At 38.2% G+C, this 23445-nt stretch overlaps 1 protein-coding gene across 5 annotated transcripts in view; it reads right to left on the bottom strand.

Moving 5' to 3' along the window:
• The window catches only part of PHKA1 (phosphorylase kinase regulatory subunit alpha 1), a 141290-nt gene that overhangs the window by 84418 nt on the left and 33427 nt on the right, over window positions 1-23445 (bottom strand). For 4 of the 5 annotated variants that reach the window (XM_082445962.1, XM_082445961.1, XM_082445963.1 and 1 more), the window contains exons 7-14: window positions 19146-19244; window positions 18039-18185; window positions 17009-17062; window positions 15569-15691; window positions 11621-11716; window positions 10214-10321; window positions 8693-8771; window positions 2448-2582 (exon numbers count right to left, since the gene is read on the bottom strand). In XM_082445962.1, the coding sequence (XP_082302088.1) occupies window positions 2448-2582; window positions 8693-8771; window positions 10214-10321; window positions 11621-11716; window positions 15569-15691; window positions 17009-17062; window positions 18039-18185; window positions 19146-19244 (841 nt within the window). The remainder of the gene's footprint in view (window positions 1-2447; window positions 2583-8692; window positions 8772-10213; window positions 10322-11620; window positions 11717-15568; window positions 15692-17008; window positions 17063-18038; window positions 18186-19145; window positions 19245-23445) is intronic. The other variant, XM_082445964.1, reaches the window with a different exon arrangement.

Here is a 23445-nt window from a genome sequence, read left to right on the forward strand (position 1 = left end):
TGAAGCAACTGACAAAGGATTAATCTCCAAAATTTACAAGCAGCTCATGCAGCTCAATAACAAAAAAACAAACAACCCAATGCAAAAATGGGCAGAAGACCTAAATAGACATTTCTCCAAAGAAGATATACAGATTGCCAACAAACACATGAAAGGATGCTCAACATCATTAATCATTAGAGAAATGCAAATCAAAACTACAATGAGATATCATCTCACACTGGTCAGAATGGCCATCATCAAAAAATCTACAAACAATAAATGCTGGAGAGGTTGTGGAGAAAAGGGAACCCTCTTGCACTGTTGGTGGGAATGTAAATTGATACAGCCACTATGGAGAACAGTATGGAGGTTCCTTAAAAAACTACAAATAGAACTACCATACGACCTAGCAATCCCACTACTGGGCATATACCCTGAGAAAACCGTAATTCAAAAAGTCATGTACCAAAATGTTCATCGCAGCTCTATTTACAATAGCCAGGACATGGAAGCAACCTAAGTGTCCATCATCGGATGAATGGATAAAGAAGATGTGGCACATATATACAATGGAATATTACTCAGCCGTAAAAAGAAACGAAATTGAGGTATTTGTAGTGAGGTGGATGGACCTAGAGTCTGTCATACAGAGTGAAGTAAGTCAGAAAGAGAAAAACGAATACAGTATGCTAACACATATATATGGAATCTAAGGAAAAAAAAAAAAGGCCATGAAGAACCTAGTGGCAAGACGGGAATAAAGACACAGACCTACTAGAGAATGGACTTGAGGATATGGGGAGGGGGAAGGGTAAGCTGTGACAAAGTGAGAGAGTGGCATGGACATATATACACTACCAAATGTAAAATAGATAGCTAGTGGGAAGCAGCCACATAGCACAGGGAGATCATCTCGGGGCTTTGTGACCACCTAGAGGGGTGGGATAGGGAGGGTGGGAGGGAGGGAGACGCAAGAGGAAAGAGATATGGGAACATATGTATATGTATAACTGATTCACTTTGTTATAAAGCAGAAACTAACACACCATTGTAAAGCAATTATACTCCAATAAAGATGTTAAAAAAAAAAAAAGAACAGTCAGCTCTGACTGTTGGTCCTTCCCTCCTTGGTTGATTCCGTCTCAATTTAGATCTACGTAACTGCCACAGAAGCTGAGTGCTCGAAGTAGGTGTTAGTAAAAAGGGATGGAGGCTGGTTTTGAGCTGGACAAAATTTGGCTTGGCTTTAATTACTAACAGACCACTCTTGGTGAAGAAAAAAAGTACACACACACACAACTAGTGTTTGTAAGTGGCAATCTACAATGTAAGGTACATTCTTTATTTATAAATTTACTTTGTGGCTTGATTTAAGATTGTATTAATTTCCCATTGGTGCTATAACAAAGTAACATAAACTTAGTAGCTTAAAACAACATACACTTATACTCTTACAGTTCTGGAGATCAGAAGTCCAAAATGAGCCTTATGGCTACTATGACGTAAAATAAAAATCAAGTTGTCAAGCAGGGCTGGTTGCTTCTGGAGGCTCCAGGGGAGAATCTGTTCCTTGACTCTTCCAGCTTCTAGAGGATAAGGCTAACAGCCTTATCACTCTAATCACTTGCTTCTGTCATCACATCTCTTACTTCTCTAGTCTGATCTCCCTCTCGGTATCTCTTATAAGGAGACTTGTGATTACACTTAGGGCCCACCTGAATAATCCAAAATAATCCTCCCCACCAATCTCAATCTCCTTAACCTAATCACACCCACAAAATCCCTTTTGCCTTAAATGGTAATGTTCACAAGTTCCAGGGATTAGGGCCTGAATATCTTTTGGGGCCACTATTCAGCCTTCCACAAGGGTGGTTTAGAAATTTTGCACATCCTTTTTTTTAAAGTTAACAATGTAGTAATTTGCTTAATGTGAAATTTGTAGTAACTTGCATAAATTTTTAACTTGTAGTAATTTGTTTAATGTGTCTATCACCAAATTTAATATATAAGTTGAATAAAAAAATAAGTACTAATTAAAAATAAGTATTAGATTAAGAAATGGAATTTTAAAATATTGTCAACTAATTCATTACATGACAAAGTATAAAGAGCTAAAAACAAGTTCCTTGGCTATTAATGTATATAAAGTTAGCATTTTTCAAAATGGAAATATAGGTCCCAAGAAAGGGGAGAAGAACACGTTGGTTAAGCACACACTTGGAATGAAGATACAATGTTGCCTGATAACAGTCATGCCCTCTGTACCAAAGAGTTCATAAAACACACTGAAAATTATCAAGCCTGCTCAGGATATATAGGGTTAGAAACTTAGATTCCAGAGACTCTAAATTCCTTTTCAGATGCAGTTTAACAAAGCAATACAAGATCAAGACAAAAATAAAAAGGAAGGAAACCAGCCTGTATCAATAATGCTTTGATTCTAGCAGGCTGGCCAATCTCCTTACCTAGGCTGGAATAAATGTGGCTGAGAATACAAGCTGGTTGTACTCTGATGGGGTGCACCTCAGCAATGGTCTCCACATCAATTCCCTTGTCCTTCAAAATGGCCTTGATTTCTTCTGTCTCAGCTAGAATGGAAACTATAGGAAAGAAAGAAGATGAGGTCAACAGAAAATTTTATTTCAACAGGAACCTAAAGATCTCTCGAGCCACACGATATTTTTTTGAAGGGAAAACAAAAGGAAGGTAAGGAAATTAACAGTTATTGTAGACTTGATGAAACAATCATCATGCTTGGTACATAATGATATTATCTAAATGGAAAAGGAAACAAGATTTCATGATTGGAATATTTAATTCTGTTTTTTGTCTAAATACCTATGTGCTTCTAGAGAATGCCACACTCACTTATATCTGGGATTCTATGTTTAAATAGAAAAAAAAAAAGACCAGGGACAGCATTATGAGGATAATAAAGAACACCCTAATGGTACGAATTGCTCAAAGCTAGAGAACAGTAGAAGGCAAGGTAAATTCAGGATAAAGAATTGAGGTACCATATTTGAAACTCTGTGTAGTTGTTTTGGGGGATGGGGATAAGACTTCTCTAGACTCAGAGCCTGCCAAACCTGGACAGCTCCCTTTTCTTCCTCTCACACTCATGTCTCAGAAGTGGTAATCATACTCACAAGGGAGAAGTCCAGGCCACCTCACTGACTCTTCTGTTTATTCTCCCTCTGTGGGACTGATAACCTGTCTGGGGGCCAATAACCTGAATGGGGCCTCAGCTGGCTTAATGCTAAGCACCAGGGGCAAACATGCACCCTATTCCTGCTCCTCTAGTACTGCTAGATATGTTGAATTGGGTTTATGAGAAAACGAAGGTGTCATTTGGTTCATTCCAGCTTACAAGTATTGTATTTGTTGAGTTTTGGAGGCAAAAGCCTAGTTAACAAAGTGCTACTCTGCATTCCTTTGCCATTATCTTTTGTGTATTTTTCTATCTTGGGGACCTCATGGTGTTGTGCTGCTGTGGTCTGGGGCAGAATATGCAGGGTATGGTGATTACAGAGTCCCCTGGAAATAACACCATCTTGATTACTTCTAACTGAAAACAACAAAGATTCTCCAGGGAAAATATACAGAGGAAGAATAGTGGGTTGACAAAAGTCCAGGGAAACACATGTGGTCATCCATTCATTCATTAATAAACATTTACTAAGCACTTAAATGGTAAGGTACTATGCTAGGCACTAGGGATTTAGAGATGAATATGTTAGTCTCTCCCTCAAGGAGCTCACAGTGTAATGAAAGTGACACACACATAAACTGATTATAAAATAACCTGCTAAGTAAATAAATGTATGCACAGAACATTGTGTGATCACCCAAGAGTGACACCTATCTAGTCTGGAGTTGGCAGGGGGAAGTTTCAGAAAAGGCTTCCTGATGTCCAAGCTGAATTTGAAAGAATGAATAAGTTAGCCAGGAGAAAGAAGGGAATAGGAATGGAGAAAGACATTTTAGGTAGAAGATGCAGAATGATCATAAAACATGAAAATGGAAAAGAATGTGGTTGTGTGTGTGTGTGTGTGTGTGTGTGTGTGTGTGTGTGTAAGAGATGGGGTGGGGACTACATACACTTCAATATTGCTGTAGCATGAAATACCTTGCACAGCAGAAAAAAAAACACAAAAGAAACAAACAACCACCCCACCAACCACCAACAAAATGAATCTGGAAAGGCAAATAGGGGATAGATCATCATGGAGAGCATGTGCGTCACTTTAAGGAATTTGTATTTTATCCTTGGGTAATGACTTCCAAATTGCATTCTCCTGAGCCTCAGGGTTCTGCAGAGGGCAATGCAGTTGGTAGCAGGAGTAAAGGGGACTAAAGGAGAGGCAAATGAACAACACTCTGGGGTCCCAGGACTACTTTCAACCCCAACAACTCAGCTTTTTGTTTATGTTTTATCAAGTATGTAGAAAATGCTTATTTGGTACCACCTATGTGCTAGGTACTGCCATATGCTAGGGATACAAAGATAGACATGATCCTTGGAGAAAATGACATTGACACTGAGTCTTGCTAGAGTGCTGAATAGGAGTTATTCTGGTGAAAGTGAAGGTAAAATTAAGGGAGAAGCTGTTCCAGACAAAAGAAATAGCATAGACAAAGGCTCAAGGGCAACAGAGAACAAGGCAGATCTAGGAATAATAAAAAGTTCTTTACAGTAGGAGCATGGAGTGTGAAGCGGCAGTGGTGAGAAATGACACTGAAGGCGGGGTCAGGGAGCAGATCATAAAGAGCCTTGTAAGCCATGTTAAGAAAGTTGGCAACAGGAAGCCCCTGCAGAGTTGTAATCAGGGGAATAGCATATCCAGATCACCATCTTAAAAAGAACATATTCATGTTGATGACTAAAGAATAAGCTGATATACTGTAGTGGACCTACACTGAAGACAGGGAGACCACTTCAAAATTTATTGCATTAATGCAAGGAAGAGATGCTGACTACTTACATTAGGATCATGACATTGGTACTGGATAAACTAGATGGATTTCTGAATTATTCAGAAGGTAAAGAAATTGGGACTTGTTAACTGACTGAATGTAGGAGATGAGAGAGGGAGAGATACCGAGAATGATTCCACATGTGTTTATTTGTGTAACTGAGAGAAAAGTGTGCCATTTACTGACATAGGCAAACAGGGAGAAAAGCAGGCACAGATGATGTAGAACGAGGAGAGTGCAGCTGATTGATTTTAGACATGTTGAGTTTAAAGTGAATGTGATATATTCAGGAGGCATTAGCATAGAAAGAGATGAGATGGGTCAAGGAGAATATATAGAAAAGAAGAGAAAAGGACCTAGAATATAATCTTGAGAAATTTCAACGTATAAGATATGGGCAGATGATGAAAAGCCTGGGGGCGGGAGTGAGGGGTTCTTGTCTCATGGCTTATATGTTCTCTATGGTATAGGAGGTGAGGTCATCTTCTGAGAGAGGAGAAGTTAGGAGGCAGGAAAAGGGAAAAGGTTAGGAATGGGAGGAGGCTGAGAGACAATAACAAATATTCTGAATAATGAGAGCAGTGGGCTACGGACAAAACTCCCAGGAATACCAACAGTTAAGGGGCAAGGGGAAGAAGAGGAAGCCCAGAATGAGACAGAAAAGTACAAAACTTAGGTTGAAGGAGAGCCAAGGGAGTATGGTATCACAGAAGACATGGAAGTTAAGAGTTTCCAGAAACATAAACAACAAATGAAACAGAAAGATCCACTAAGAAGTGGATTGAAAAATATCTACCAAGTTTGGCAATAACTTAAGCAAAATCACTTTCAGAGGAATGATAAGCTAGTTGTAAAGGACTGCAGAATGAATGAAATGTAAAGAAGTGGAAGTTTGGATGAGAAAGGAAGGATAGGATAACTAGAGGGAGATGAACATGTCAATGTATTAAAAATCAGAACCAACAGAGAAGAGTTTGAAGATGATAAGAAAGAGTAGGTTTCTAGGAAGGCTAGGGAAGAGGATAGGATCAAGCATCAGAAGAAAGAGTTGGTGCTGAAGAGGAGAAAAAACAGCTTTTCTGAGACTCAAGAAAAGGAGGCAAGGTTGGGTGAAGATATAAGTAAGACTGTGGTGGGGGGTTGGGAAATTGACAAAGATCAGAACATTAAGATTATCCAGCATAAAGTAGCAGGCCAAGAATGAGGCTGAAAACAAGCAGTGGGGTTGAAAACAGAGAAGGTGTGGAATAGTTGAGGAGAATGAAAATGCTGACTAACAGTAAGAACAAGGACTAACAGGAGGCATTGTAGGCCTAGTTAAGTTGGAGACTGTGGATTTACAATGCTACCACTCTGTTCATTTGTGTGATTTTTTTTTCTAGAAGATTTTAGCAGGCCAGGTATAGGATCAGAAAATATAGAGAGTAAAACCGATCTGGGGCTATGATTTTTCTGGTGGGTGTAGCAGAAGTTTGGTGTGCTGGTAATTAAGAGGTTTAGATGACCAACCGAAAGGTAGGGAAGGGTAGACTAGGAGAAAATAGACACAAGTGTAATGGGTGGGGGGGAAGAAAACTGAAATAATATGCAGTTATGACTGGTGATTGGGACTTTTGGGAATGGAATATCTGAGGTGAAACAGTTCTAAAGTTTCGTCCTAAAAGTGAGTGGAGTAGAGACAGAGGGAAGGGTCACTAGGGTTCTAGATATCCAAGAATTTTGAGGCTAAAATATTAGATGGCACTTACTCTGATGCTGAAATCTAGCACTATGGTAGGAACTGGGGAAGAAGAGGAAGGCTATGAGCCAAGCCTCAAAGTCTCTAATGAATGAATGAGAGTAACCAGGAGACCAATATAGCCAGATGGCATAAGCCTCAAAGGAGAACAAGTTTTCTCATGGGAGGGGAAGAGTAATGGTCTTTTATATAACGTTCGCTATGTACAGGAATACCTCAGAGATGTTGCAGGTTTGGTTCCAGACCACTGCAGTAAAGCGAGTATCACAATAAAGCGAGTCACACAAATTTTTAGCTTCCCAGTGCATATAAAATTTATGCTTATAGAAAACAAACTTATGGTTACCAAAAGGGATAGCAAGGTGGCAGGGGGGAGATAAATTAGGAGTTTGGGATTAACATATACACACTACTATATATAAAATATTGATAGGTAAACAGCAAGGATCTACTGTATAGCACAAGGAACTATACTCAATATCTTGTAGTAACCTATACTGGAAAAGAATCTGAAAAAGAATATATATATATATATATATATATACACACACACACACACACACACACACACACACAACTGAATCACTTTGCTGTACATTTGAAACTAACACAACACTGTAAATTAACTATACCTCAATTAAAAAATAAATAAATAAAACCAAATGAAAAGAGTTATGTTTACACTATACTTTAGTCTGTTAAGTGTGCAACAGCATTGTATCCAAAAAGACAATGTAAATGCCTCAATTAAAAATACTTTATTATTAAAAAATGCTAACCATCATCTGAGCCTTCAACGAGTCATAGTAGTAACATCAAAGATCACTGATCACAGATTACTATAACAAATATAATAATAATGAAAAAGCTTGAAGTATTGCTAGAATTATAAAGTGTGACAGAGACACGAAGTAAGCAAATGCTCTTGGAAAAATGGTGCCAATAGACTTGCTTGACACAAGGTTGCCACAGACCTTCAATTTGTAAAAAACACAATATCTGCAAAGCACAATAAAGTGAAGCACAATAAAATGAAATATGCCTGTACATTGATAAGCAAAGACTACCTTTATGACTACCTTTATCCTATCCTACCACATAGGATGCCAAGTATAAGAAGGTTTAGAAAATACTAAGGATTATTTTCTATATAGAATCAACTCCAATGGAGGTTGGGGTTGAAATGGAGACATTTCAGAGGAGCTTCTCAGGAGGACCTAGTACCACATTGGATAGTGTTTCTGGGGAGTCAAAAATCACCTGGAGTTTTCTACCCTAGGAGAGTAGCATAATAGTGATGTCACTGAGAGAGTTAAGGAAGGTGACAAGATTTGCTTTTCTTGGGAGAGGTAAAAGAATAGGATGGAGACAAAAAAAGGTCAGTTTTGCATTTGAAGTATAAGTGATGAAAATGTTGTGTATATATATTGGGACTAGACTTCCTAAAATGTTTATACAGCTTAGCCCAGTGTTTTGCATAGAGTAGATAACCTCAAAATTTAAGTTGATTGCTAGGAACAAAAAATAAAGATTTGGAGTACTCTCTAAAGAGGTAATAGTTGGAGCCATGGAAGCAAATTTATTATGGAGGAGGCAGCCCTAGCAAACACATGCAGGGTGTAAATACAGAAAGACAAGAGTAAAGACTAAGTACACAAACATTAGGAGGATATGAGAAGAAAGAAGTACTAGCAGAAAAAGCACAGAAGGAACGCTCAGAACAAAAGCAGAGATAATTAGAAGGCTATAATATCATCATGGTGAAAAGAAAAGAGTTTCCAGAAATAAGAAGTATTAAGAGAATCAGATAACATCCTTTGTTAAGCATTTGTTCATGATTAAGATTAACAGAAATCTTGAAACCAAACAGAGCCAAGTTTATACTATACATTTTGAAGCCTAACAAAATACATCATAAAGAATAAAGTCATCATTTACTGGCCCAAACCAGACCTTTAATGTAAAATTTCTGCTGCTGGGAATAAGAATACATACCTTGAACCACAACATCTGGCTTTGGTACAGTAGAAAACCTGCGATTCAGGGGATCAATTTCTCCAGGAGCTAAAAATCCCTAAAGAAAAACCATAAAAAGACAGATTATTATATCTCCAAAAGAGCTAATATTTGAGGAGAAACAACATACCAGTGCCAAAACCCCGTACCATAACATGTGAGAGGCGTGTATGGAAAGGAAACAAATACCTTTACTGTATGAAAATGTTTGAACTCCTGAATTTACATCCAAATTAATTTTATCTGGAGTTAATTTCTAGTGGCTGCCACAAATTATTTTTTTGGAAATAGATGGGGTATAAAAGATAAACAGAAAGTTTTCTAGTTATACCTCCACTTTCTCTGGATGCACATGATTAGACAATCAGATCACAATGCTTCTAATCAATAATTTAAGTCATTAGTCCTGTTGCTTTCATATTTACTCATATGCTTGCTATGATTTCTGCTTAGCAGATATCTTTTGACTTGAGTTTCTGTCTTTGATGAAATGTGATGAACTCACCCACTTAGCCCTTAAGAATACCATTCATCTCCTCATTTTTTCATAGCATTAATTTATTCTAGTTGAATGAGAAAGTCACCAGGTAAGGATTATTTCAAACAAATCATTCTGCCCATTATTGCTACATTTATAATAATGTCAACTAAAGATAAACTTTATGCTGTACACCTGAAACTCATAGTGATATGTCACTTACATCTCAATAAAACTGGGACAAACAAAACAAAACAAATAAAAACAGTGCCAGAAAGTAAACAGTTATACATAAACAGGTCCAAGAGTCTGGCTCAGAAAGGAAAGCTAAGTCCCACCCTAGATCCTCTAGGAGCCTGGGTTATAGCTTACCTTATATAATAACCTATAATGGGGAAATAGATTTGTCAGTAAAACTGGAAAACTTTGAGAAAGGGAACCCTTCTTATGGTTCAAAATGTCACAAATAAGCTGACATAATGTAAGAAATTCCCAAGTGCTTCATTAAGAGCTGTCTCAACAGAGTTTAATATAAGGAACATTTAAAGGGCCCCTTATCAACAAACAAATAAAAAACTATGATGCTCCCAAACACTTGTCATGGTACCTAAAATTATCAGTTTATTTAATTAAAGAATGAAACATTATGTTGCTTGGAAAAGTTAGCACTTAAATCCATTATAAGTCATTACTATCCAAGCACAATTGCATTCGCAGTCACCAGACAGGCACTAGGGGGAGTTTTGAAAAGGAACTATCTAGGGTCTGATCCCAGAGCAACTTCAAGTACAGTACCAAGGTAGGAACCCCTGGGCAAGCATGACGGACATGGTTGCCAGGGGGAAAGATTTTTGCCAAGGATTGGCCATGCTCTCACTCTAAGAATCTGGAGGAAAATCTGTAATTAAGGCAGAATACAAAAGGCAAAAGATATATCCTTCAGATATAATGAGCTACTCACAAATCTGATTGTTATGGTGACTAAAGCAGAAAAATGGAAGAGCCTTGAAGTTTCCCCTTACCTCTGCCATCAAGCTTCCTAAGATGTATAGAGACTGACCCCACATATGAGGCAGCTTGCCCATGGGGACTCGGTCCACAGTGTGAGGATTTTGATATTCTTCATCAACCTAAAAAAAAAAAAAAGATAAAGAGATAAAGGAAAAGAATAGAAGGTTTAGGGCTTCCCTAATGGTGCAGTGGTTAAGAATCCACCTGCCAATGCAGGGGACATGGGTTTGAGACCTGGTCCAGGAAGATCCCACATGCCACGGAGCAACTAAGCCCGTGTTCCACAACTACTGAGCCTGCACTCAAGAGCCAGTGAGCCACAACTACTGAGCCCGTGTGCCGCAACTACTGAAGCTCGTGCTCCTAGAGCCTGTGCTCCACAAGAGAAGCCACCGCAATGAGAAGCCTGCACACTGCAACAAAGAGTAGCCCCCGCTCACCACAACTACCAGAGAAAGCCTGCACGCAGCAATGAAGACCCAACACAGCCAAAAATAAATAAATAAATTAATTTTTAAAAAAAAGAATAGAAGGTTTAAAATACTAGACAACAAAAAGCCCGAGTCTGGATTGTGATTCATACTCTATAAAACAGTCACATATGCAATGCACTGAAAAGTCAAGCACTATGACTACAGTCTAGGGCAGTGCTCCTCTAACTGTACATGGACACACCACCTGAGGATCTTGTCCAATGGCATATTCTTACTGAGTAGATGTGGGGGAAGGCCTGAAATCTGCATTTCTAACAAGCTCTCAGGTTATGCTGCTGATGTTGCTAGGAGCTTAGTCCACTCATCCCCACCAGCATGGAAGATTGCATCTCTCCCCCGGCTAATGCTCTTTTGCAATGGAGAAGAGGAACAATGGTAATCTCAACTGGCATTTTGAGAAAATGGAGACATACTTCATTCTCCAAGCCTGATCTACTCAATTAATCCCAGATGACTAGCCTCAAAGCAGAAAATATCAAATACTGAGAGTTCACACAGAACATTACTCTAGTTCGGCCTACTGATCTCCATATCATTCTCAACCTTAAAGTTTGATTTTTTTAAAAATCAATCTCTGAACAACTTATTTATTTTTTTAAATTGAGGTTTGGCTGACATATAGAAAGGCCATACATATTTAACATATGCATCTTGATGAGTTTGAGGACAAATATACACCCGTGAAACTACCTCTGTAAGATTTGATCTTGCCCTCGCCTTGCCCAGCAACAGTGCCATAACTGAGTCTGCTTTATAAATATACTTTCAAAGGAATAAAATCATATTTTAATTGTTCTATACCTAAAGAAAGACTTTAGAACATTAAAATCAGAAGATTAAAAATTATTTGACTCAAATAAGGCAGTCCTTTTGAGGTACTGCTCCTCTTCTCCCAGCTCCATGTTATGGCACCGTCCAGCTTACCTTGTCAGGAGGAACACTGTACAGCTCTGGCAGAAGTGGGACTCCATTTTTGCCTTTGATGAGGACTGCTTCAAGAGCCTCTCTGTATTCTTGAACCTGTAGAGAAAAGAAAAGGGGAACAAAATTCATAGAGTTCCCTTTGGGGATCTAGGGGAGGGTTGTAGACAAAGAAGGTCCTATTGCAAAGGGGTATATTCACCTAGTGAAAGGAAAGAAAGAGAAGTAGTATTTACTAAATGCTGATGGAGGCCAGATACTATGCTAGGAGTTTTGCATACTTTTAACGCATTTAATTTTTTTTAACATCTTTATTGGAGTATAATTGCTTTACAATGTTGTGTTAGTTTCTGTTGTATAACAAAGTGAATCAGCTATACGTATACATATATCCTCATATCCTCTCCCTCCTGCGTGTCCCTCCCACCCTCCCTATCCCAACCCTCTAGGTGGTCACAAAGCACCGAGCTGATCTCCCTGTGCTATGTGGCTGCCTCCCACTAGCTACCTAGTTTACATTTGGTAGTGTATATATGTCCATGCCACTCTCTCACTTCATCCCAGCTTACCCTTCCCCCTCTCCATGTCCTCAAGTCCATTCTCTACGTCTGCATCTTTATTCCTGTTCTGCTGATGAATGCATTTAATTTTAATAACCATCCAGGTGTGTGTAATTAAAGCCTTTTTTACAGGGAAATTAAGGCTCAAGGAGGTTATGAGCTTCTGAAAGATCATACAGCGAGTGCAAGGATGAGCCCAGATTTGAGCCCGAGTCAGCCTGCCTCCACGTGCATGCTTCTACCCACTGTGTACTACACTGAGTAGAGCTTCTTGACTTTACATGTAATTGCTTTTAAAACTGTATTTTCCCTGTCAAATTAAGTTTCTATTATGATCAAGTTTACATTTTTTTGCTTAACAATTTGCTGTAGATTAGTAATAAATAAAAAGCAAAAAAAAACCCACTATAATTTATGGTGGAAAAAATATATAGTCAGTTCTGCTATGATAGTTGTTTTGAAAACACAAATTTGTTCCAGTGCATTTGATATATTAGAGAACAATTTGAGCATAACATGAATTTCACACCTGCTTACGCACAATTTCAACCTGAGAAGGCACTCAGCTGAACTGAGCCGTGTAAGAATACACAACACACACACATGCACACACCTCAGAACCATGAACCACAACCCATCCACATGTGGTGTTACAACTTTCCATCCAATTTCAGATAACTCTCCTACCACTCCCGAGCTGCTCTCTTCTCATGGCCGACTTGGCTGCATGGCTCTGTGCCTTCCCTTCTATTTAATTTCCCCTTCTATTCCCTCCTTGCCCTATTTTTTTATTCTTCCTCTCTGTTTGATATTCTTTTTTTTAATTTTCTCTTATGCTATCTCTCTTTTCCTCTCTTCCTCTGGCATGTAGGGTGGTGAGCACGGGAGCCCTGCAAGTGAGGTGGTAGGAACATGGTTGCACATATCCACAAGAAAACTTCAGGTGTTTTTCAAGGTACAAGTGCCATATCTTTGTGGTATTTATGTATTTCTTAACCATTTAACATGTATAAAGCTGTGGCACTGTGTTTTTTCAATTATGAGAAAACCAAACACTAAAATAAAATTATATTTGAAGTATGAAATAACAGTTAATCCAAATTTTTAACAATGATATTAAATTTTAATACACATTTTAATAGCAGCATATTATTTTATACACATGATCTCTAATTTAACATTTCGTTCTTGTTGAACATTTCAATTACCAACAGACTTAATTTGTATGAATGTAACAGTGATGAGCAGCATTGTATCTAAATGTATGCCACCCTTGAAATAATTTTCTCAGAATATAATTTTTGAAAGAGGAATGAATGAATGAATGTTTTAAAGCCATTAATGCCTATCTGTGGTACTGTTTTTATTAGGTTCCTATCATTTTGTATGTATTTCTGACAAACTTTTTAAGTGTTTTCCCCAACCACATTTTCCCATAAGCCCTATAGTTTATACTTCTCAAATATGCAGAGCATGGTAATTTTTAGGGAACATCTATGTGTCTCATTATAGCCAAACTGACTGTACCGTGCACTTATCACATGTCTTCATCTGTGAAATTCAAAGAATTTTAGGGCTTTCCACTTCTTCAATGAAGAGAGAAAAACTATTCTCATCATATGTACAGGCATACCTTATTTTATTGCACTTTGCTTTATTGTGCTTCACAGATACTGTGTTTCTTTTTGTTTGTTTGTTTTTGTTTTTGTTTTACAAATTGAAGGTTTGCAGCAACCCTGTGTTGAGCAAGTCTACTGGCACCATTTTTCCAACAGCATTTGCTCATTTTGTGTCTCTGTGTCACATTTCTGGGAATTCTCGAAGTATTTCAAAGCATGTACCAGCAAAAAGATTATGACCCATGGAAGGCTCAGATGATGGTTAGCATTTTTCAGCAATAAAGTATTTTTAACTAAGGTATGTACATTGTTTTTTTAGACATACTGCTATCGCACACTTAACAGAATGTAGTGTAAACATAACTTTTATATGCACTGGGAAACCAAAAAATTTCATATGACTTGCTTTAGTGAGATATTTGCAATATTTGTGCTGCTCGGGAACTGAACCTGCGTATCTCTGAGGTATGCCTGTACAGCAAAACTGAAGAAGTCAATGACAGTACTTGGACTACTCAGTGGTCAGCAGCAAAGCCAGGAAAAAAAAAAGAATAAAAAAGAATCCAGGCCTTCCAGCTCCTTTTTCTCCCCTGAGAGTTCAAAAAACCTGAATATGCTTTGTACTTAGTTGGCACATTTAATAAATAAATCTTTCTTTGAGCAAGCACAGTTTTTGAGAAACAATTTTGTGGAATTTGAGAAGGACTGAGAAAAATGGTAGAATCAAAATAGGGTGGTCAAGGGACTTCCCTGGTGGTCCAGTGGGTAAGACTCCGTGCTCCCAATGCAGGGGCCCCAGGTTCGATCTCTGGTCGGGGAACTAGATCCCACATGCATGACGCAACCAAGAATCTGCATGCTGAAGCCCGCATGCCGCAACTAAGAAGCCCGCATGCCACCAACTAAACATGCCGCAATGAAGATCCTGCGTGCTGCAACTAAGACCCAGAGCAGCCAAAATGAATAAATAAATAAATAATAAATATTTTTTAAAAGTTTGGTTTAAAAAAAATAGGGTGCTCAAAATAGGGCAGGTATCTCTATTATTGCTTATCTTATTTCTTGCTCAAATAAGGATGCTCTATATAAAGCTTAGAGTAAAACAGCACTTTGTGCCCCTGAAACTTTGGTGTAACCCTATTATTTAAACTCATATTGGCAGTTACAGATTACTATTGGCCAAAGTATTCAAATTACACAAAACTGTATTTATGTAGCCAAGTATAAATGACTTCCAAATGTGTTGGATTTATGTCCAAGTTTAGAACATAGCCAATTTGCAGAATGCCTGACATTACACTAACTTGATTAAATTGTCCAGTCACACTGTTTTCCAACAATGGTTTCTAAACTACTTTATTCATGTAGCTCAAAAAGCAATGATGACTATATTTTGGGGGGTGAGGACAGGGTATAAGTGGGTTGTTGTTTTGTTTTTGCTGAAGTCAGAATATCATTTCCAAGATTTATTTAAAAAAAAAAAAAGACATACAAAGTCAGGAGGTAAATTCAAGTACCTCCGATGACTGAGGCAAGTATACAGGACTTGCTATTCTGCTTTCTATATTTATTAAAAGTCAAGTCTGAGTGATAGCAATATCCAGGTCTTCTAACTCTTAACATGCACCCTCAACTACTAGTCTCTAGAAGACAACTCTGTCTCCTCCCTATTAGGGAAGACTTCCATTTGGACACAGGGTCAGCACAGTCATTAACTGAAAGAGGAAGACATAATAACAATCTGCTAAAAAGCTCTTTCCCCAGTGCATTACCTGTTCTGCATTCCCACTAAATACCCCATCAAGGATAAAGTATGTCCAGAACAATGGCCATTCACACTCAATGTTTTCAAATAACTTCAGCTCAGCTGGTTCATAGTACAGACGATTGGGATCCTGGTAAAAACACAATAAACAAAGTCTGTCTTATCACTCCAAGGTCAGACTATATCTTTAGTTCAGAGGTCTTACAACACAGCCTTTCACCACTGATAGTTTGTTTCAGAGAAGGCAGAGCACATACACACTCCCCTCCTTTAGCAAGTACTTTTGTCATGTGATTCTAACTAGCAGAACTGGGATAATAATGATACTACAGGCAGGTGTATGAGGAAGTGAGACTAATTTGTAATAAGCCTGAGTTTGGTTTTGTACTTGTTAAGTTTGAGGTAGCAGCAGAACATACAAATAGAAATGTTCAGAAGGACAGCAAGAGATGAGGGTTTGGGAATCATCCTTATAGAGGTGACACACGAATCACAAATTATGGATGTAGTACCTATATATAATGAACAAGCAGCCCAAGAACAGAATCTTGGTAAACCCTGAGTTTGGTGAGGGAGGACAGAAAGAGGAGAAAAATTAGGATGGTGTAGAGTTGTGGAAGTTAAAATAGGAAAAGAATTTCAAGAAAATGTAGGGGTAGGTAATAGTGATGTACTATAGAGAAGTCAAGGAGAATAAGGACTGAGAAAAGGCTACTGGATTGCTTACTTAGGAGATTATGATGATATTTCAGAGCACAATTTTAATAGATTGGTAGGGGCAGAAGTCAAAAGGCTTAAAGAATAAAATGGAAGACAGGAAGTAAACCAGAAGAGTTTGAGCTCGGTAATTTAAAAAAATTATAATGGCTCTCAACCAGCAAACCTAAGCCTTAAACGATGTTTACATTGTCAATGAAAGTGGTTACCGACCATTCATTCCCTTTTAATAATACTAAATTTTCTCCATGGATATTTCCAAGGAGAACTTTTGACAAGTGGAACAAAAGGAAGTTAACTTTTCAAGATCAAGTACTGTTTAGAACTAACCAACTGCAAAAGGTGGAAGGGATCCAAAAGGATCTACTGACAGAAAGATTTTTCCCTTTGTAATAATTAAATATTTAGGGGGGAATATTTTGAGACAATGTAAATATTCTGTTTCTGCATAAACTTCCATCCACTGATTTAAGCATCCATCAGGAGCTCTTTCCTGAAACTAACCAACTTCAAGAGGTGGAAGGACTACACCTTCCTCTATTTTATTTAATCCAGAAGGGCTCACAAGCAAAACCTGGCAATTAATCCTAACAAAGGTAGCAAACATCAGTTATTGTTATCCTATTTAGTGATTATTTGAAGTACCATCAATGAGGTAAGTATTTTCTCTGAATGAGGCTGCAGTAGTGACCATTCTACCTTGGACTCATTTTGGGGAAAACAAACCTACCTCTTTAGGAGTTTTATATCCATCTCGTAGAAAGCGACAGCAACCATAACGACCCTGGGAATGCAGAGGAAAGAAGCCAGAAGAATGAACACTGGTACAGCAATATAATTAATCAGAAATGTATCCTTTGCAACAGCTACATGTGCCAACCTATCATCAATAGAGACATGATACTTAAAAAATAATTTTAAAAAACGCTGATATCAGTCCAGCAGCAGAAAGTGATTTCAGCAATGTGATTTCAAGCGAGGGCTAACTTGCAGGCTCTTCCCTAAAGCAGTGTTTTTATTTTATCTTCTCCATGGCTTTCCACCATAGGATAAGTCTGTGACAGCCCAATTACTAATCTATGCGGTCCTGCTCACACAATTCATAAGAGACCACAGTTTTTTTAAAAAAGAAAACACAGTTTAAAAATTTTGAGATAATCTGAGACTTACAGAAGAGTTCCCAAAACAGTACAGAGTCCCTGTATATCCTTCAACCACTGTTCCCTAATATTAACATCTTAAATAACCACAGAAAATTTACCAAAACTAAAAAATTAACCTTGGTACAACACTATTAACCAAAATATAGAACTTATTTGGATTTCACCAGTTTTTCCACTAATGCTTTTTTTCTGTTCCAGTATCCAATTTAGGATACCACTGCATTTAGCTGGCATGTTTCCTTAGTCTCTTCTAATCTGTGATGGTTCCTCAGTCCTTCCCTGTTTTTCATCATCTTGACATTTTTGCAGAGTGTTTGTCAGTTACTTTGTAGAATGCCTCTCGATTTGGTTTTGTCTGATGTTTTCTCATGATTAGATTGAGGTACTGCATTCTTGGGAAGGACATCACGGAGGTGCTGTGTGCTTCTCAGTGCACTGTATCAGGGCGTACATGTTGTCAGTACATCTTATTACCGGTGATGTTAACCCTGATCACTTGGTTAAATCACCAACATAGGTCATATTCAAGACTCACAAAGATACTAATTTAGCCTTAAAGTTAGAGCTTAAAGAAAAGAAAGGCACATATGGACATACCTGAAGCTTAGTGATTATTTCCTGTTTTGTGAGCTCCACCAACTGATTATCCTCTACTGCAAAGGCTGGGAAGGAAATAACTGAAAGTAGACTAGCATCAACCTCTTTGGATGTTGAAGCCCGGGGGAGTATCGAATTAAGGATAGACTAAAAGAAAGGAAGTCAAATGTGGCACATTAGTAAATAACTCAGGATTATAAAATTATTAGCTTTAGTTTCAAAAGATGTATGTTGAAGAGGATCACTCAGTTGAAAATCTAAAAATGATTTAATAGTGAAAGCTTAGAAGACTAACTACTTCTATAAATCATCCCTTGTCTTAATCCTGGTCTCAGTGCTTCCTAATCCTGATTCTTAAGAAGCTGCTAATGGATAAAGAATACTCTAACATCATTATCTCACCCATAATGCTATTGCTCCATTAGCAACTATCTAAGCATAAAGATAAAATGTAGCTGCTGGGAAGCAAGATGTGGAAGGCTTAGCTCCTATATCCCTGAAATTTATCTTTTCCATGGAAAATTTTGCATTTTTAAAATTAGAAGGTGAGATTGTATTCACTAGAACACCATGGGTGCCTAATCAGGGTTTGAAGAAGACAAGAAAGGCCATCTTGTCAATGACAAGAACCTTACTCTTTCAATACACAGAGTAATCCTAAACAAAACTGAAGATATGCATTTACCACTTAAACAGTCTAATCTCCAAACATCTAACCCGAGGGCCAACCGGGGACAAGAGAAAGTTTCAGAGCCACTATCAAGAAGAACACTCAAAATCGATCACCTCTTGTTCTCTTGGGATATTTAGAAAAGGACATACTCAGGAGCAGAGCTCATATACCCTTGATACGATAATAGTGGAGAATTCCAGATACTGTGATAGGATCACTTTATAACGTTGAGTGAGAGAACAGGACTATGATCTCTGTTATAGCTCATGCTGTATCAGGTTTATCTCTATAGGATGCTTGATAAGACATTTTTGGTACATGGTAATAAATCAGATTATGTACTCTCATTCAGTTCTCCTTATTCTAAAGCTCATGCTAAATTTGAGTCTGAGTAAAAATACATTTTTCTATAACATTGTCCATTATTCTCTTACCTGGCAGTGTTGTACTTCATCAGCTAGGACATGGATAACTGACTGGGGCCCACCTTTCACACCAAACAGGTCCAGTTCATCTAATGCCTCCAGGGCTGCCTTTGAGGAACAAAGAAGGAAAGGACAACTTTAGCATTATAAATGCGTATATTTCTTCTCCATCTACCCCGGTATCATATCAATGAACATGATATCATTTTAAATATGTTCAGCAGAACAGAAAATACAATAACATTCTTTATTCCCAGGGGCCTCTGAGGGTTTTTTTGGTCTCCCATGTTGTCCCAGAGACACTTGAGATGGAGGTTGCAGTCATACTTTCATGATTAAAACCCCTCAACAAATTCGGTATAGAAGGAACATACCTCAACATAATAAAGGCCATATACAACAAACCCACAGCTAACATTCTACTCAGTGGTGAAAAATTGAAAGTTTTCCTGTAAGATTAAAGCAAGACAAGGGTGCCCACTCTCACCACTCTTATTCAACATAGTACTGGAAGTCCTAGCTAAAGCAACTGGGCAAGACAAAGAAATAAAAGGCATCCAAATCAGAAATGAAGAAGTAAAACTGTCATTATTTGAAGATGATATGATCTCATATATAGAAAACCCTAAAGACTCAACCAAAAAACTGTTGGAACTAATCAACAAATTCAGTAAAGTTACAGGATATAAAATCGACATACAGAAATCAATTGTGTTTTCTGTACACTAACAACAAAACATCTAAAAAAGAAATAAAGAAAACTATCCCATTCACAACAGCATCAAAAGCAATAAAATACTTAAGAATAAATTTAACCAAAGAGGTGAAAGATCTGTACAATGAAAACTACAATACTTTGATGACAGAAATTTAAGACAAAAACAAATGGAAAGATACCCCCATGCTCATGGATCAGAAGAATTAATATTGTTAAAATGTCTATACTACCCAAAGTCATCTATAGATCCACTGCAATCCGTATAAAAATTCCAATGGCATTTTTCACAGAAATAAAAAAAATCTTAAAATTTGTATGGAATCACAAAAGACCCTAAATAGCCAAAGCTATTATGAGAAAGAAAAACAAAGCTGAAGGCATCACACTTCCTGATTTCAAACTATACTACAAAGGTATAGTAATTAAAATAGTATGATACAGGCATAAAAGTAGACACATAGACCAATGAAACAGAATAGAGAGCCCAGAAATAAACCCCTGCATTTACAGTCAATTAATATTTGATAAAGGAGCCAGGAACACTCAATGGGAAAATGATAGTCTCTTCAACAAACAGTTTTGGGAAAACTGGATAATCACATACAGAACAATAAAATTGGACCCCTATCTTACACCACACACAAAAATTAACTCAAAATGGATTAAACATTAAGACCGGATATCACAAAACTCCTCCTTCACATTGGTTTTGGCAATGATTTTTTAGATATGACACCAAAGGTATAAGCACAAAAGCAAAAATCAATAAGGGGGACTACATCAAACTAAAAAGCTTCTGCATAGAGAAGGGACTTGAGGACACAGGGAGGCGGAAGGGTAAGCTGGGACGAAATGAGAGAGTGGCATGGACTTATATATACTACCAAATGTAAAATAGCTAGTGGGAAGTAGCCACATAACACAGGGAGATCAGCTCAGTGCTTTGTGACCACCTAGAGGGGTGGGATAGGGAGGGTGGAAGGGAGATGCAAGAGGGAGGAGATATGGGGATATATGTATATGTATAGCTGATTCACTTTGTTATAAAGCAGAAACTAACACACCATTGTAAAGCAATTATACTCCAATAAAGATGTTTATAAATAAATAAATAGCTTCTGTACAACAAAAGAAACAATCAAAAAGATGAAAAAGCAACCTACAAAATGGGAGAAAATATTTGCAAACCACATATATAATGAGAAGTTTATATCCCAAATATATAAAGAACTCACACAATTCAATAATAAAAAACCAAATAATTCAATTAAAAAATGGGCAAAGGAAATGAATAGACATTTTTTCCAAAGAGAACAGACAAATGGCCAACAGGTACATGAAAAGATGCTCAACATCACTAATCAACAGGGAAATGCAAGTCAAAACCACAATGCAATATCACCTCACATCTGTCAGAATAGTTATCATAAAAAAGATAAGTATGGGTGAAGACATGGATAAAAGCAAACCTTGTACACTGTTGGGGGGAATGCAAGTTGGTTCAGCCACTATGGAAAATAATAAGTATGGAGGTTACTCAAAAAATTAAATTAGAATTACCATATGATCCAGCAATTTCACTTTTGGGTATATATCCAAAGGAAATAAAAACAGGATATCAAAGAAATATATGCACTCCTATGTTTACTGCAGCATCATTCACAATGTACGGAAACAATCTAAGTGTCCGTCAACAGATGAATGGATAAAGAAGATGTGGTGTGTGTGTGTGCTCACCTGCCTGTGTGTGTGTGTGTGTGTGTGTGTGTGTGTGTGTGTGTGTAATGGAATATCATTCAGCCATAAGAAAGAAGGAGGAGATTGGTTCAACATGGTAGAGTAGAAGGACGTGCGCTCACTCCCTCTTGCGAGAGCACCAGAATCACAACTAACTGCTGAACAATCATCGACAGGAAGACACTGGAACTCTCCAAAAAAGATACCCCACATCCAAAGACAAAGGAGAAGCCACAGTGAGATAGCAGGAGGGGCGCAATCACAATAAAATCAAATCCCATAACTGCTGGGTGGGTGACTCACAGACTGGATAACACTTATACGACAGAAGTCCACCCACTGGAGTGAAGGTTCTGAGCCCCACGTCAGGCTTCACAACCTGGGGGTCTGGAAATGGGAGGAGGAATTCCTAGAGAATCAGACTTTGAAGGCTAGCGGGATTTGATTGCAGGACTTTGACAGGACTGGGGGAAATAGAGACTCCACTCTTGGAGGGCACACACAAAGTAGTGTGCGTATTGGGATCCAGGGGAAGGAGCAGTGACCCCATAGGAGACTGAACCAGACCTACCTGCTAGTGTTGGAGGGTCTCCTGCAGAGGCGGGGGGGGGGGCTGTGGCTCACTGCGGGGACAAGGACACTGGCAGCAGAAGTTCTGGGAAGTACTCCTTGGCGTGAGCCCTTCCAGAGCCTGCCATTAGCCCCAACAAAGAGCCAGGTAGGCTCCAGTGTTGGGTCGACTCAGACCAAACAACAAACAGGGAGGGAACCTACCACCACCCATCAGCAGACAAGTGGATTAAAGTTCTACTGAGCTCTGCCCTCCAGAGCAACACCCAGCTCTACCCATCACCAGTCACTCCCATCAGGAAGCTTGCACAAGCCTCTTAGATAGCCTCATCCACCAGAGGGCAGACAGCAGAAGCAAGAAGAACTACAATCCTGCAGCCTGTGGAACAAAAACCACGTTCACAGAAAGATAGACAAAATGAAAAGGCAGAGGACTTTGCACCAGATGAAGGAACAAGATAAAACTCCAGAAAAACAACTAAATGAAGGGGAGATAGACAACCTTCCAGAAAATGAATTCAGAATAATGATAGTGAAGATGATCCAGGACCCCGGAAAAAGAATGGAGGCAAAGATCGAGAAGATGCAAGAAATGTTTAACAAAGACCTGGAAGAATTAAAGAACAAACACCTTGAAGAATTAAAGAACAAACAAACAGACGAACAATACAGTAACTGAAATGAAAAATACACTAAAAGGAATCAATAGCAGAATAACTGAGGCAGAAGAACGGATAAGTGACCTGTAAGACAGAAGGGTGGAATTCACTGCTGCGGAACAGAATAAATAAAAAAGAATGAAAAGAAGTGAAGACAGCCTAAGAGACCTCTGGGACAACATTAAACACAACAACATTCGCATTATAGGGGTCCGAGAAGGAGAAGAGAGAGAGAAAGGACCCGAGAAAATATTTGAAGAGAGTATAGTTGAAAACTTCCATAACATGGAAAGGGAAATAGCCACCCAAGTCCAGGAAGCACAGAGAGTCGCAGGCAGGATAAACCCAAGGAAAAACACGCCGTGACACATAGTAAACAAACTGACAAAAAATAAGACAAAGAAAAACTACTGAAAGCAACAAGGGAAAAACTACAAATAACATAAAAGGGAACTCCCATAAGGTTAACAGCTGATTTCTCAGCAGAAACACTACAAGCCAAAAAGGAGTGGCATGATATATTTAAAGTGATGAAAGGGAAGAACCTACAACCAAGATTACTCTACCCGGCAAGGATCTCATTCAGATTAGATGGAGAAATCAAAAGCTTTACAAACAAGCAAAA

This window comes from Balaenoptera physalus, assembly GCF_965194825.1.
Source record: "Balaenoptera physalus genome assembly, chromosome: X".
Taxonomy (NCBI): Eukaryota; Metazoa; Chordata; class Mammalia; order Artiodactyla; family Balaenopteridae; genus Balaenoptera; species Balaenoptera physalus.